Below are 17,117 nucleotides of genomic sequence, written 5' to 3'. Positions count from 1 at the left end.
CCCCTAGTTCGTTTCCCAGAGTTAGGAGTCTTTATGTTCTGTCTCCCTTTCTGATATTTCCCACACATTTCTTCTCCCTTCCCTTATATTCCCTTTCACTATATATGATCATATATTTTTAACTGACTTTAAAATACATCTTTGAAATATAGATGATAGGACAAAAGGATAATTACAGAACTCAGGAATTAAATAGTTGGATAGGAATTATACTAGTCTATTATTTCCTGTGCATTTGAAAAAAAAAATAAAATGCTGAAAGTAAAAAAAAAGAACTGATTATATTTGAAGAGAACTCTTAATATCTAACTATAAAAATCTTTTTAATTTGAAAGTTGAAATATGAAGTATTTTGTTTCTGTAGAATTTGGTCTCTGTATAATTTATTGTAATATATAATATATTCTTCAGTTGAATTTGATTATTAATGTAATCATTAACAGTAGTATATTTTTATGTAGATTTTACTTAATGCTACTGCTTAGAAATGTGGCAAGATTTTGTTATTAATACTTTTCCTCTACACTACATTGTTAGTTTTAAAATATAATTTCGCATCTAGTCTTTATTTACCTCATTAATATGGAGCAATGCAAATGACTCTTCACTGAAAGCCTGTTGTGTTCTCAATTGTTTAACATTTCTAAATTATAAAGTACTGCCAAGAGTAACAACAATTAAAAAAAAAAAAAGGCACGGGTGGGGACTTGAATTCTATCTATTCTTCTAGAAAGCAGAGTCCAGGAACAGTGGACACTAGAATGCATAATTAAAATAAAACCAACTCGGGATCCCTGGGTGGCGCAGCGGTTTGGCGCCTGCCTTTGGCCCAGGGCACGATCCTGGAGACCCGGGATCAAATCCCACGTCAGGCTCCCGGTGCATGGAGCCTGCTTCTCCCTCTGCCTGTATCTCTGCCTCTCTCTATCTCTCTGTGACTATCATAAATAAATAAAAATTAAAAAAAAAATAAAAATAAAAAAAAAATAAAACCAACTGATATGATTTGTGGATCTGCTACTGTGCCAGACGCTCTAGCTGCTTTTATATTATCTCATTTAATCATTCTAACAATAGTATAAAGTACTACTAAGCCTATTGGTAAATAAGAAAATAGAAGCTCGGAGAGGTTAAGCAACTTGTTTAGTATCACAAAGCAAAAATTGATGAAACTCTGCACTGAAATCCTAATCTTTCCGAATCCAGAGCCCACACTCAATTAACAATTACTTTGCCCTGTCATTAGTTTTAACACCCTTTAGACCACATTACACATAGTACTTCTACAGTCGGGGGAGTACCTGAGGTGGGCTTTTTCACTTACAACACCAGAAGACATACTGATGCAAGCATGGTTGTCTGGCAAGGAATAAATCAGCAGCAGGTCCTGAGAGGCAGCGCTAACCAAAGTTTCCATGCGACTATCCTTCTATGAAATGATTTCTTTCAAATCACTTTATTCGATGAAGAAGGGGGTCTACTTAAAGCATTACTTTATAAAGTGTTTTGAATGTCTTTCCCAGCTGCTAGGAGAACAGGAGAAGCTAACTTAAGAGGACTGGTCCTTATTCTAAAGACAAACCAGAGTAAAAGTCTCTGGGGCCAACTCACCAAATGGAATGAAATAGGAATTGAGGGAAAAAGAAACTGTAAGTGTTAATCCCTAAATGGATCAGATTATTTGCCTAAAGTGCTTTCTGTTTAGTTTTATTTTTTATAGAGAGTAACATGAAGTATGAAGAAAAATAAGAAATAATAAAGTGAACTTAAAAACTTCTGCCTTAAGCAGACAGGGTTGAAATGCCCAAAATACGAGTTGCTATGCCCAGAAATGACCTAAGAAAGGAGAAAACATCTGAACAGGATGCTCACCTGAAAAAGTGAATGGTGACTACCCATGGAACAAATTTAGAGTGTATGCTTTCATTCCCAACTAGTAACCTGTATCATTATATTTTGTCAATTCAGATTGACAAAGAGCTGAAAAATTTCACAGTGGCCACAATATATTGCATTTCAAAAAGGATATCTCAAAGAAAGCATTAAACTCAGTCTCTCTTATTTTCTCCGTACCTTTAAAATTTTATTTTTTTCAAAGGCCGGTTTTTAAAATGATTTTATTTATTTATTTTAGGGAGGGAGGGAAGGGGGGCGGGGGAGAGAAGCAGACTTCCCACTTAGCAGAGAGCCCTACATGGGGCTCGAGCCCAGGACCCTAAGATCATGACCTGAACTGAAAGCAGACGCTCAACTGACTGAGCCATCCAGGCACCCCAGTATGTTTAAAATTTTAAGTCTTAGTTTTTGTTTTTTTTTAATGAAACGCTACTGTGTTTTATTTTTTATAAAATTCTAATATAAATTCTAATATAAATTCTTAGGAAAAGTTATTTAATAGAGCAAAGGTGTTGTTTTGTTTTTTTGTTCTTTTAATTTTTATTTTATCCATCCTCCCACCCCTTTCCCTCTAGTAACTATCAGTTTGTTCTCCAGAGTTTAAGAGTCTGTTTCTTGGTTTGCCTCCCTTTCTGGTTTGTTTGTTTTTTTCACCTTTGCTTATTTTGTTTCCTAAATTTCACAAAGTTATCTTATATTTGGCCAATGTATATTATTAACCCAATCAAATAGTTCAAGACCTACATTAAGGCCTTAAAAGTCATGGCTAAATGTCAAAATTGGGTTATACCATGTAGAACAAATAGTGTCTTCATTATTTTTTATTTATATATCGACCAAAGACTGTTTATAGCAGTAAATTTACCTAAAAACAGAAATCAATGGTATGCTTTTCTGACTACTAACAGGATCCAAGCTTGATCGTGTACCTTAATATCATAATTGAAAAATAGGTTCCCTTTTTTGAATTATTTTTTGAGGTGATAAATATTGTGTAAACTATATCATTTCCTCAAGTTTGGTAACATGAAAATACACTCTCAGTTTATTTCACATATATTTTGTAAGCTGGAGTGCTAGATTGGAGTGAAAGGAAACTGTGCAAAAAATAACACAAGACTTGGATTTCATATATCATAGCAATTGGCAAAAATAAAAAGTATATGTCTCTTTCCTTGATACTGAATAAATTACACAAACAAATGGACATTTAAAATGCAATTTAGACATCATATTTTATGGTCATCAATGATGTCAAATTAAAACAGGTATTATACACTCAATGCAGAGGTCTGAAGTATTTAAAAAAGCTCAATATGTTAAATGCAGTATATCTCTAGAGAAATTAGGTATTGACTGCATGCCTCAGTGAGTAGAAAAATCTACAAAAATCCATACCACACATTGATCCAAATATTGCTTTTTAACATTACTAAGAATGTAACAAATTTTAAAATAGTATATTTGACACAGATATAATTCTCTTTAATTATCAGGCAACAAGCCCAAAATATGTCAATGTTTATGCATGTTAGTTTTTATGAAGAAGAAAAAATTAATAATAGAAGAGATAGGTAAATCCAATGTATATTACTCTAATTTTACATTAAATGAAGCATTTCAGCCACTCAGAAAATACCTTTAGGTCATACAAGAGAATTGAGTTTGGAAGAATAACTGCAATTTTTAAAAAGCATACCGATTTACATAGATATATGGCAGTCCCAGGAACGTTCATTCAACTATCCATCCGTCTCTAGATATCTCTATTCCTATTTTTTGGTTTATCGTAATACAAACTGCCTTCCTTTTACATAAGGTTGAACTAGAAAATGCTTACGTGAAACTGTGATTGGTACCTTATACAAACTCCTTCATTAAGAAAACCCAACTAATCCACAGAAAAATGAGAGTTCGCTCTGGTTTCCGAATACTCACTACAAAACATAGGAGAGACCAGACAGTCTGATCAGGTTATCAGTCTCTGTTAAGTGGCTAATTCATAAGGCAGTTTTACACTAAATTCTGAACATTTCCCTGGACCTGACCAGACACAGATATACCTGACATATAGCAAATGCTTTGACAACTGGAGGTTCTATTTCCTAGAGATAACTTGTTTTGCTCTTTATGTTTTCCTTTGCATTATCTTTCTCAGTATTTATTTGATCTCATAGCTGGACTGGTATAGAAAAGATTTTTCTGAGATTAAACTACATAGTGACTGTAGTGAAAGTAAACACATGAATATTTATGAATCTGACCTTCTACATTTAACTACAGGATTTATGGCCCTGTTTATTCTGGCTTCTAGATATGACTAAATGATCATTTCATTTCTAATAAAATCCTAAAGTAAAATGTTTTATTTTGGGAAATTAAATGCAAAACATTAGGAATGAATAGTACTCAAACATTTGAGGATATCAAACCCTTCACTTTATATATTAGACTGAAACTGCGTATTATAATTTCAGCAAATGTATATATTTATATGTACGTATTCATGCGTGTGTGTGTGTGTGTATGCATTCATGTATGTATGTGTATATAGCGGACCCTTGAAAAACACGGATTTGAATTGCCTGGGTCTACTTATATGCAGATTTTTTTACAATACAGTACTGTTAATGTATTTTCTCCTCCTTATGATTTTCTTAGTAACATTTTCTTTCTCTAGCTTACTTTATTGTAAAGATACAGTATGTAATACATATGACATAAAAAGATATGTGTTAATAGACTATGTTATCTGGTAAGGCTTCTGGCTATCAGTAGACTTCAGTGGTTAAGTTTTGGGGGAGTCAAATGTTACACATGGATTTTTGACTATGTGGGGCATCAGCATCCCTAACCCTCAGGTTGTTCAAGGGTTAACTGTATATGTATGCATATCTATATGTAGATATCTATGTGTAGATATAGATATGCCTAGAAGTTTAGTGTAAATTCTATTTTAAATGCATTTAAGGGAATCCACTTTTTATAAGAATCCTGTGAAACCCATGATAAAAATGCATTATTCACTACAGCATATAACTTTCTAGCAAATACCAAAATTATGTAATAAAGGCACTTCTCTGAATAGTCCTCTCAGGGAGGTAATACCATCTTTCTACCATCATTCTCAGTTTAGTCTTATCCTCAGAGACTCAGCATGGTGAAATCTACCCAACTCATCAACATGTGTTATTATTTGGGGAGGAAAAACCTTAAATAGACTACAAGATAAAAAACTATTTAAACTGTTCACGAAGATAACATAATGAAAACACTGCCATGGGGGGGCCTGGGCGGCTCAGTAGGTTAAGCATCTGCCTTCGGCTCAGGTCATGATCCCAGGGTTCTGGGATCAAGTCCTATATCAGGCACCCTGCAGAGCAGGGAGCCTTCTTCTCCTTCTGCCTCTCATGAATAAATAAAATCTTTAAAAAACAAAACAAAACAAAAATCATTGCCTTAACCTACAGAGTATAGAGGACATTCGGGATTAGCATAGACTGAATGTTGACCCAACTAACATGTGACAATTCTACTTTCCATACTGCAATCACAGTTGTTTCTTAGCAATTTCAACAGTCAAAATCTGAAAGGACCAGAATTAGAGCTATCTATAGAAATAAGTGGCTGAATCACATAAGTTAATATCATTAACATAACTGGACCAATGCTTAAGAATCTGTATGATGAATTTCTAGCGATACTGCTATGAAAAAGTACTTCTGAGTTTCTGCAAATTCTTTCATACTAATAAATCCAGCAAAAACGAGAAACAAAATTCATTTGAGTCAAAGAACTTTAAATTGAAAAATATATCAGTAAGCATTTGCCTCTTAAAGTCCTTAATTAAAGCCATGTCCCACTATATTTTTAAATGCTCATTGATTCATTAACAATGTAAATGGTGAAAAATTACACAATATCACTAAATTTCTTAGTGATCATTACTTTTCTAACTATCCTATTCTTGAAAAAGAAAAAATAGTGGTTTCTGTTACTCTGATCAGGAATACAAAAGGTAATTTCCATTTCAGAAACTGTAACCTATGAATTCTTCCTGGAAAGAAGGCATACAACTGACGCACTTATTTCACTTTTTACTGGCTTACCTTACAGTAGTGTGGGTTTTAATTGCTCTGGAAAAAGATCAAGACCCTCTATATTACATGGTCAATGGTCCTTTTAACAGAAAAGGCAATAATATACAGTTGTTTGCACCAACCAAAACTCGTCAGAAAGTATCAGCTTAGGGTAACAGTTCAACAGCCATTAACCAGTGCAAATGTCTAATTGTCTTTTAGTGAAATGGAGTCCTTTCAGCACTGTTTTAAAATTATTTTTATGGTTTAGCATATTTGAAAATACTTTTATAAATAAAGTTTACAAAGAATATGATTTTGAAAGGCAAACTTCTTCAATAATCACCATTTTTTTACTAGCATAACATTAGAATTGACTTTTTGTCTTGCTGACAGAGCAACTAAGAAAGTACAGTTGCATTGACCATATTGATTGTGAACAAAGCAACCATCAGTGGGACTCTGCACCATATATTTTCAATATTGACCTCCTACTTCCTTTTCCATGGCTTTCTGGGTCGGCTATTGGATTTGGACTGCAGTGTAATAAACAGCTAAGGTTTAATTAATGGTAAATGAATACAAGACATAGGTTATGACTTTAACTAATTAGGGAATTGTTGAATTAAGTCTGCCTTGGAATGCAAGGCAGTACAATCAATATCCAATAAAAGGACTATGTATGTAATTTACCTGCAAATGTGTTTCCAATACCATCAAAGTGAGTTTAAATAAGTAAGATATATGAAAGGCGACTAGGAGAGATTTCCACAAGTTAACACTTTATAGTTTCAGAAAAGATTTCCTTATTGTTGAGAGATGGTATCTTCTAAAACTCTGATAAGGGCCTGGTGAAAAAACAGGAATAATTCTTCCCATGTGCACCTTTACCAAATCTGTTAATAGTGGTGACAGCATACAAACTCACTTGCTGACCTCCAAATTTAAACTATAAAAACTAGTGATTTCCTGGCCCAAATCAGCATCAAGTTTTGTTTACCTGACATCCTGCCGCGCCCTTTCACTTGTCACAATCTGTCTCCTCCCCCTGTTAGTAAAAATATTCAATGGCATACAGGAACTCACTACTTGTGATAAAAATCTCGTCCACGAAACAGTGTATGTTCTCATTCATTTGGGGAATATGAATAATAGTGAAAGGGAATATAAAGGAAGGGAAAAGAAATGTTGGGAAATATCAGGAAGGGAGACAGAACATAAAGACTCCTAACTCGGGGAAATGAACTAGGGGTGGTGGAAGGGGAGGAGGGCGGGTGTTGGAGGGGAATGGGTGACGGGCACTGAGGTGGACACTTGACGGGATGAGCACTGGGTGTTTTTCTGTATGTTGGTAAATTAAACACCAATAAAAGTTAATTAAAAAAAAAAAAAAAATCTCGTCCACGTTCTCACTCTTCAGACTGACTATGCAAAGGGCATATCATGGGCCTTATTACTCTTTAATCATTCTTCTGAAATAGCATTAAGAAACAGAAAAAAAGGAACCTACCTACTCCCTTGTGGGCATCTACGCTGGTAAACTCTATTGTCCCATTATGGGCTTTTTTAGGATTTTCCTGATATTGTTTGTGGTTCCCATTGGGACAATATCTGTAGCAAAGTCCATAATCTGCAAGATAAACCTGGAAGACATGAACAGAGAAATGAATAATGCTTTTGTCCTCTGAAAATATAACCTTTATAATTAAGTCTTAAGAAACTGATAGGTTAAGAACAGCCTCACATCTACATTTTATTAAACCAAATGGTGCCTCAGGATAAAATATGTACAACTGGGGGTCATAACAACTAACTTCCCAGCTTAAATCCTTACTTCACCATGGGCATATCTTGTTTCTGAGCTGACTTAGATTTTAGTCCTTTTTATTTTACTCCTAAATTCCCTTCCCTGCAGGTGGGCATCCAGATATCATAAACTACAATAGTTTTTTTTTTTTAATCTGTATTCATACAGCTTATGAGGTCTGCCTTTTCTTTTAACCCCTCCCCTAAATATAAACGTTTTCAAGCAGGGAGGGGACAGGAGAGCAAATAATCTAAAAATGTAAACCCAAGGTTATAGGAAACTCCATTAACAGGAAGCATAAAAATAGTGAACAGACTATAAGAGGTAATGACTCTTAAAAAAAAATAAAAAAGAAAGAAAGAAAGAAACCACCATGTTGTCTGTATTTAAGAATGGAACATCAATGCAGTACTTTTGGCCTTTCAGACCGATCCATATCATCACTGTTATCTTTGTAAGTCAGTCAGAATTGCAAGCAGGGTCTCCAAACAGAATATAGATTGTTAAAAGTCAGATGGCAATTCAAGTGAATTTTTCTCAGATTACTTTTGGAGAGAGAAAGAAGGGGGGAGAAGTAGTTTTACAGATATAGCATGCACTGAATAGGGAACTGATACTAGACATTTATTCTCACATGTAGTCAGAACAGAGGAGTCCCCAACTCTGTTACCATGCTCCCTCCAAAAAGAAAGCAGTTAAAAATTTTTAAATGTGTTGTTTCACATATATTTCTTTAAAATTGGGGGACTGAGGTGACATTTCATGATAGAGCTTCAAGACAACAGAGTATTGCAATACAACCTGTGTTTTAAAATAGAATACCCATTAAAAGAAAATTTAGTATGAAATTTAAGTCTCTAAGTTTCTGGTTTTACGATAGCCTAAGGAGGAGATAATTTGACCTTCAAAATATAAACAGCACAGAGTTTTCTTCATCTGATGGAGAATATAGCTTGCTAGAGTGTCTGGAAACATGATATTTCAGTTTTCTCTCTCTCGCCCACAGACACCATTTCTCAACATGGCCTCAGAAGTAACCGATCCCTCTGCCCTAAATAACTAGACTCCAGGATCAGATGTGTAACTGGTTGCTTGCTTTCACTATTTATGATGCACTTTATTTAGTTTGAGAACTAAATAGACTTCACTTCGCGAAGTAGATATCCTGAAAATGTACATACTGGTAACTCAGCAAAAGGAAACATCTTAAATATGCTAGAGTAATTTACTATTTGAAAAAAAAAAAAAAAAAGATCTATAGGCAAACCCTAAGAGACTCTTAACTACAGAGAATAAACTGAGGGTTGGTGGAGGGGAGGCACAAGGCAGGATGAGGTAACTGGATGATGGGCATTACGGTAGGCATGTGATATGATGAGCACTGAGAGTTATATACAACTGATGAATTACTGAACTCTACATCTGAAACTAATGATGGCTAACTGAATTTAAATAAAAATATTTTAAAAATTTAAAAAGACCTATCAAGTTTTCATGCAGTCGGTAGTTCACAATAAAAAAAAAAAAATCAGGCCTAAAATTTATGGAGTGCCTAATATGCACCAGAGAGCATGCTAAGAGCTTTATATTCACTGACCTATGGCATCCTTACAGACATCTTGTAGGTGGGTACCATTACCTCCATTTTACTCAAGTACAAACCGAAGCCTAGTGAGATTATGTGATTTGTGTAGTAAGATGACACCGGAATCTTCACATTCAATCACTGTCAGAGGGAAATTGCACTGGACAAGTTACACAGACAAGGAAGACTTCATTCAAAGCTACTAAATAAGAGAGAGTGACTGCTGCAATTGGGTAGGGAGTTTGAACTCAACTCCACTAAAACAAAAAATGGGCAAGTTTTTAAGTGCAGGGGGTGAGCTAGTGAAATAACTGGAGGAGGTAAAGGGGAGGCTGTTCAGAGTGACTAGGCTGTCCATGTTGTTATTTGGTGTACAGGCTCAGAGACAAGGGCACAAGGGCACAATCTTTCTTAATGACTACATTTTAAAGGGGGTGGCTCCCAGGTCCTTGAGAAAGACATTCCCAGGTTTTAAAACTGGCAAGAGGCTGGGAGAAGATGTACATTTCAAAGACGCAGAGAAAGAATTTACAATTTCAAGTTTTCTATGGTAAATGCTCTAAAATAAATAAATAAATAAATAAAATTTTAAAAAAGGACAGGGGCCTCTAATCCAGAAGAAAATTGTCTAAAGTTTAGTCAAGCTGAAGGGGAACACGAAGGTCTTCTTGATCATCATGGAGGTATGTGCCTCAAGATGGTATTGGTTTGCACCAACTCTGAAGGGCAAAGCAGGGTCTACATTTAATATAAGGATAAGAAGCTAATAGTATAGTAAAGAAAACATATGGTAACCATTTTACTCCCCATAGGGGATATTAAGTAAAAATACCTCTTTGAGATAATGATTTCATTTCCTTTGGATAAATACCCAGAAGTGGACTGTTGGATCACAGGATAGTTCTATTTTTAATTTCTTGAGGAACCTCCATACTGTCTTCCACAGTGGCTGCACTAGTTTACATTTCCACCAATAGTGCACCAGGGTTCCCTTTTCTCCACATCCTCACCAACACTTATTTCTTGTCTTTTTGATAATAGCCTAATTGGAATGAGTTGGTATCACATTATGGTTTTGACTTGCATTTCTCAGATGATTTAGTGATGCTGAGTACCTTTTTATTTGTCCGTTGGCCATCTGGATGTCTTCTTTGGAAAACTGTCTACACCAGTCCTTTGCCCATTTTTTAATTGGGTTGCTTTGTTTTGTTATTGAGTTGTATGAGTTCTTTGCATATATTGGCTATACCCTCACTGGTGGTTCAGAAATGTTTTTTCCCATTCTATAATTGCCTCTTCGTTTTGTTGATGGTTTCCTTTACTGTGCAGAAACTTTTTAGTTTGATGTAGTCCTACTTGTTGATTTTTGCTTTAGTTGCCTTTGCTTTTGGTGTCAAATCCAAAGATGACTGCCAAGACCAGTATCAAGGAGATTTTTCCTGTTTTCTTCTAGAAGTTTTATGGTTTCAAAATTCATGTTCAAGTCTTTAATCCACTTGGAGTTAATTTTTGTGTATGGTTAAGATATGGGCCTAGTTTCATTCTTTTCCATGTAGCTGTCCAGTTTTCCTGACACCATTTAAGAGATTATCCTTTCCCAGAGGTAAACCGAGTGGGGGAAAAGAAAAAACTTTAGGGCAGCCCTGGTGGCTCAGCGGTTTAATGCAGCCTTCAGTCATGATCCTGGAGACCCCGGATCGAGTCCCATGTTGGGCTCCCTGCATGGAGCCTGCTTCTCCCTCTGCCTGTGTCTCTGCCTCTCCCTCTCTCTCTCTTTGTGTCTCTAATAAGTAAATAAAATCTTAAAAAAAAAAAAAAGAAAAAAATTTAGAGAGGAAGACAAACCATGAGAGACTCCTAACTCTGGGAAACAAACAGTTGCAAAAGGGGAGGATGAGGGGGGTGGGCGACTGGGTGATGGGCAGTAAGGAGAGCATTTGATGGGATGAGCACTGGGTGTTCCACTATATGCTGGCAAATTGAATTTAAATTAAGAAAAATTTTTAAAAGAGATCATGTTTTCCTTATATATATTCTTGGCTCCTTGTCAAAGGTTGACCATACACACATGAGTTATTTCTGGAGTCTCTATTCTGTTGCATTAATCTACATGTCTGTTCTTATGCTCATACCATATCGTTTTGATTACCAGAACTTTATAATCCAGCTTGAGATCAGGGGGTATGAGTCCTCCAACACTGTTCTTCCTTCTCAGGTTTGCTGTGGCAACTCAGGACCTTTTGTGGTTCCAAACAATTTTTAGAATTGTTTTCCTATTTCTGTGAAAAAGACCATTGGAAATTTGATAAGGACTAAACAGTCTGTGGACTATTCTGGATAGTATGGACATTTAAAAAATTTTAGTTCTTCCAATACATCAGCATGGAATTTCTATTTATTTGTGTCTTCTTCAATTTTTTTAATCAGTGTTTTATAGTTTTCAGTACATAGGTCTTTCATGTTCTTGGTTAAATTTATTCCTAAATCTTTTATTCTTATCCATGCTATCATATATAGAATTATTTTAATTTTCCCTTTCAATAGCTCATTGTTAGTGTATAGAAATGCAACTGATCCTTGCATACTGACTTTGTATCCTGCAACTTTACTGAATTCATTTATTAGTTCTAATAGACTTTTGGTGGAATCTTTAGGGTTTTCTCTATCTATATAATATCATGTCCTCCACAGAGATTATTTTACTACTTCCTTTCTAACATGAATGACTTTACTCTTCTTGTCTAATTGCTCTAAGTAAAACTTCCGGTACTATAAAAATGGTAAGATTAGTCATTCTTGAATAAAACCAATTTCAGTGGCACATTAAAGAGGAATATATCATGATCAAGTGGGACTTATTCCTGGGATGAAAAGTGAGAGTAGTCATTCTTGTCATTTTCCTGACCTTAAAGGAGGAGCACTCAGCTTTTTACCATTGATTATGATTGTCTATGGGCTTGTCATAACTGGCCTTTTTTATATTAAAGTATGTCCCTTTATAAAAATATATTAATTTTTATTTTGGAGGGGGGCAGAGAGAGAGAGAATCTTAAGAAGACGCCATGCCCAGTGTGGAGTCCCATGCAGGGCTCAATCTCTGACATCATGACCTAAGTCAAAATCAAGAGTCAGACCCTTAAACAAGCAAGCTACTCAGGTGCCCCAAGGTATGTTCCTTCTCTATGTAATTTTTAGAGACTTTTTAATCATGAGAGGATGTTAAATTTGTCAATTTTTTTCTGCATCTATTTACATGATCATGGGATTCTTAGCACTCATTTTGTTAATGTGATGTATTGCATTGGTTGATTTGCTTATGTTGAACTATCCTTGCATCCCAGGAATAAGTCCCACTTGATCAGGATATATTCCTCTTTAATGTACCGCTGAAATCGGTTTGCTAATATTTTTTTTACTGTTTTTGCATCTATGGCCATCAAGGATATTGGCCTATAATTTTCTTTTCCTGTAGTACCCTTGTCTGGCTTTGATACCACAGTAATGTTGACTTCTTAAAATGAGTTTAAAAGTGTCTCCTTTCTCTTTTATTTTTTGGAAGAGTTTGAAAAGAATTCATATTATTTCTTTAAATGTTTGGTAGAGGGATCCCTGGGTGGCTCAGTGGTTTGTCGCCTGCCTTTGGCCCAGGGTGCAATCCTGGAGACCCGGGATTGAGTCCGACGTCAGGCTCCCTGCATGGAGCCTGCTTCTCCCTCTGCCTGTGTCTCTGCCCTTCTCTCTCTATCATAAAAAAAATAAAAAATAAAAAAATAAATGTTTGGTAGAATTCACCAATGAAGTCATTTGATCCTGGGCTTTTCCTTGTTGACAGGTTTTGATTGCTACTTAAATCTCCTTACCAGTAATAGGTCTGGTCAGATTGTCTATTTCTCCATGATTCAATCTTGGTAGGTTACATGTTTCTAAAAATTTATCCATTTCTTCTAGCATATATAATATGTTGGCATATAATCGTTCATAGTAGTTTCTTATTATTGTTAGAATTTATTAGTTATAATGTCTTCTCTTCCATATCTGATTTCATTGATTGGGGTCTTCTCTTTTAGTCTAAAGGTTTTCCAATTTTGTCGATCCTTTCAAAAAGTCATCTCTGTTTCAATGATCTTTTCTAGTCTTTTTAGTCTCTATTTCATTTATTTTGGCTCTGAAATGTATTATTTTCTTCCTTCTACTAACTTTGTGCTTATTCTTCTTTTCTAGTTCCTTTAAGTATAAAGTGAGGTTCTTTACTTAAGATCTTTTTTCTTAATGTAGGCATTTATCATTATAAATTTACCTCTTAGAACTGTTTTTCTTGTATCCCAAAAGTTTTAGTATGTTGTATTTCCATTTCTACTTATCTAAAGGTATTCTTTGATGTCCCTTTTAATACTAGTAATTCAGGAGCATGTTGTTTAATCTCCACTATGCGTGAAGTTTCCAATTTTCCTATAATTGACTTCTAGTTTCATACAGTTGTGGTTGGAAAAGATGCCTGATATTTCAATATTCTTAAATTTATTAAGATTTATTCTGTGGCCTATGATCTGTCCTAGAGAATGTTCCATGTGTGTTGAGAAGAATGTGTATTCTGTTGCAGTTGGATGGAATGACTTGTATATGTTTGTTAATCCATCTCATCTAACATGTAGTTTAAGCCCAATGTTTCCTCATTGTTTTTCACCTGGATGATCTACTGGTGTTTGAAAATGGGATACTGGAACCTTATATTATTACATTATTGTCTATAGGTGATAATCTTTAATCTGTTAATGTATGCTTTATATATTTAGTGCTCCGATATTGGGTGCATGGTCAGTGTTTTTTTGTTTGTTTGTTTGTTTTAGATTTTATTTATTCATGAGAGAGAGAGAGAGAGAGAGAGAGGCAGAGACACAGGCAGAGGCAGAAGCAGGCTCCGTGCAGGGAGCCTGATGTAGGACTCGGTCCTGGGACTCTAGGATCATGCCCTGGGCCAAAGGCAGGCGCTAAACCACTGAGCCACCCACAGATCCCCGGTCAGTGGTCTTAATAGAGTTGTGGGCAGGATTCAAATAATCATGGAATGCTATCGAGCAAAGTGATAAAACTATCTCCACCACCCTATATAACCCCTCCTGTTTTTTTAATTTGTTTTTTATCTACTAAGGCAGTATATGGCTTAGAATATTTATATTCTATGAGAACTGGATATAGTCTCTAAAATTCTTATAAGTTTTACTTCTAGCATCTATCAGTATTACAGTTCTTGACACACTACTGAAGAAATTTAGGAGTGACTGCATTTGTTAGGTAGAGATTTTGGTGTATGTCAATAATTTGTTCCAAGGTTATCAAAAAGTTGATAAATTAATTTGATACAAATTAGGTCAAAGTAAGAGCTTCTATGAAGATTTGGTGGTAGAAAAACAATCTAGAATTCTGTAAGAACAATTCAAAGAAAGAAAGGAAAGACTGGGAGATACTGTCAAACAAGATAAGAAGGGAATAAAGGAAGAAAATTTGTTGAGGTTCTAATTATGTGGTAATCACTGGGCAAAGTACTTTTCACAAATTATGTCATCAAATACAGGGAATCTCCCAGTTAGGTAGCACTGGGTCTCACTTTACGTATGAGGAGGACAAGCACCCCAGTAATTAATTAATTAACTCGTCCAAGTCAGAGCTAGTAAAGGATGGAAACAGGATTCAATTCCATGCCAATATAATATCAAAGTCCATTCTCTCGTTTTTAAAATAGTATAGAATTTGGGGTTCTGTCCATTTCTAAAATTTTGTTGGAGTCAAAAATAAGTTTAAGCAGAACTTAATCCACAATAAGGTTTGCAGTCTAGGTCCTATTTTTGTGTGTCCTTGAGCTAAGAATGATTTTTACATTTTTATAGGATTATAAAAAAAAAAAAAAGAAAAGAAAGAAAAAAAGAGAATATGCAGCAGAGACCCATATGTGGCCCACAGAGCTCATAAAAGCCTAAAATATTTACTATCTGGCTCTTTACAGAAAAAGTTTGCCAACCCCTAATCTAAAATAAAACTTGCTTTCCAGTTAACTTTTTAAATATTATCTTTTTTCTATGAAATAAAAAATAACAACTAATTAATATTTTTCACTTTCAGTATAAATATATGTAATATCCCTAGTTCTAGACAAGCCTGTAGTGGGAAACTCAATAGTACCAAGGTCAAGTAGGAAGTGATTATTTGCATTGTAATCATACTAGGTATAGGAAAATGTAAATATCTAGCTCCCTAATGCACTTTATTTATTTTTAAGATTTTATTTGAGAGAGAGAGAGAGAGAGAGAGCGAGCATATGAGCAGGGGGGAGGGGCAGAAGGAGAGAAAAGCAGACTCCCCACTGAGTGGGGAGCCCCAAGGGCTCCATCCCAGGATCCTGGGATCATGACCTGAGCCAAAGGTGGACACTTAACTGAGCCACCCAGGAGCCCCTCTGGTGCTCCCTGTCATAACTGTATCACAATCTGAGCTCTCCTAGCCCAATTCTTCCTGTCCCCCCTTCCTGTCACATGGGTCATGTCAACATCCCACTCTTAAAGCTTTGCTTGTCCAATCCTGTTTTTTCTCTTTTCCTCCTTCCTTGGTAATATACTTGCTTTCCCCCTGTAAGGCCTTGCACTCCTAATTCCGTCTTGGCATTGACCCTCTGAGATCTGAATTTGGCACAGGTGGCCTGTAAATCATAGCCCTCATTAAAAGCACTAAACAAATAAAGATGAAAACAAATTAGACTTTGGTGTCCATGAAGAACCCAACATTCTTATACTGAACAGGACTGTCTCAAACATTCTCCCCCTTTACTCAGCCAGATCTGCATCCATATATGCCACATTCTCAAGTTCAGTTCTGCACTTAAACCTTCACTTCCCATCACCTTTGTTTCCAAATGTGGGAAGGCTCTTACACTGCTTTATTTTTCCAAATGGATAGGTAGAACCAATGATTACAGAACACCCTGTGATAAGTCCTCTTTGTAGTGAATTACATGGGAAGAAGCGCCTTTGTCTTCAATCCAGCACACTCCTAGGGGTGCCCAACATGCTCTTCTCTGCTTCCTATCACAACCTTGGATTCACACTTCATAATTCCTAGGTTCACCACTCACCCCTGAATCCTATTCTGGTATGTACATTCCTTCAACCACAAAGAAACTTACTGGGTTTTCATTTGTGTCCCACAGACTTACTACTTAAAAATGTAATCGAGTTATTTAGCTTTTCTTTTCTTTTTTCCCTGGGGTGGGGAGGGGTACAAAGGGAAAGGGAGAGAATCTTCAGCAGGTTCCACGCCCAGCACAGAGCCCAATGCGGGGCTCAATCTCACAGCCTTAAGATCAATGACCTGAGCCAAAATCAAGAGTTGAATGCTTAACTGACTGGGCCACCCACAGGACCCCTAGCTTTTCCTTTATTTAAGCCCTGGCTCCCCATTTATGGACTATAAGCTCCATAGGGACAAATGGCCAAGATAATGTTGTATACATATTTGTATCCATGACAGTACCTTTTCTTAAGGCCTTCTGCCCAGGCTTAAGTAAATTTTTATTGATTTGACTTGATGGTAATAACTGGAAAAATTGAAGTAAATTCTTTTCAGTAGACACCTGAGTGCCAAGCATGATAAACTATCAAGAATTGTTTATTTAAAGAAAAAAATGCATATTTATTGAGTGTTTGCCATGTGAAAGCATGAAATGCTTTAGAGAAGTCAAATCATTTAACCCTCATGACCC

The 17,117-nt window shown here is 35.7% G+C and overlaps 1 protein-coding gene across 4 annotated transcripts in view; it reads right to left on the bottom strand.

Moving 5' to 3' along the window:
• The window catches only part of VRK2 (VRK serine/threonine kinase 2), a 113,095-nt gene that overhangs the window by 29,273 nt on the left and 66,705 nt on the right, over positions 1-17,117 (bottom strand). For all 4 annotated transcript variants that reach the window (XM_041754720.1, XM_041754721.1, XM_041754722.1 and 1 more), the window contains one exon: positions 7,486-7,618. In XM_041754720.1, coding sequence (XP_041610654.1) covers positions 7,486-7,618 — 133 coding nt within the window. The remainder of the gene's footprint in view (positions 1-7,485; positions 7,619-17,117) is intronic.

Source organism: Vulpes lagopus, chromosome 5 (genome assembly GCF_018345385.1).
Source record: "Vulpes lagopus strain Blue_001 chromosome 5, ASM1834538v1, whole genome shotgun sequence".
Classification (NCBI taxonomy): Eukaryota; Metazoa; Chordata; class Mammalia; order Carnivora; family Canidae; genus Vulpes; species Vulpes lagopus.
This window is presented reverse-complemented; position numbering and strand designations above follow the sequence as displayed.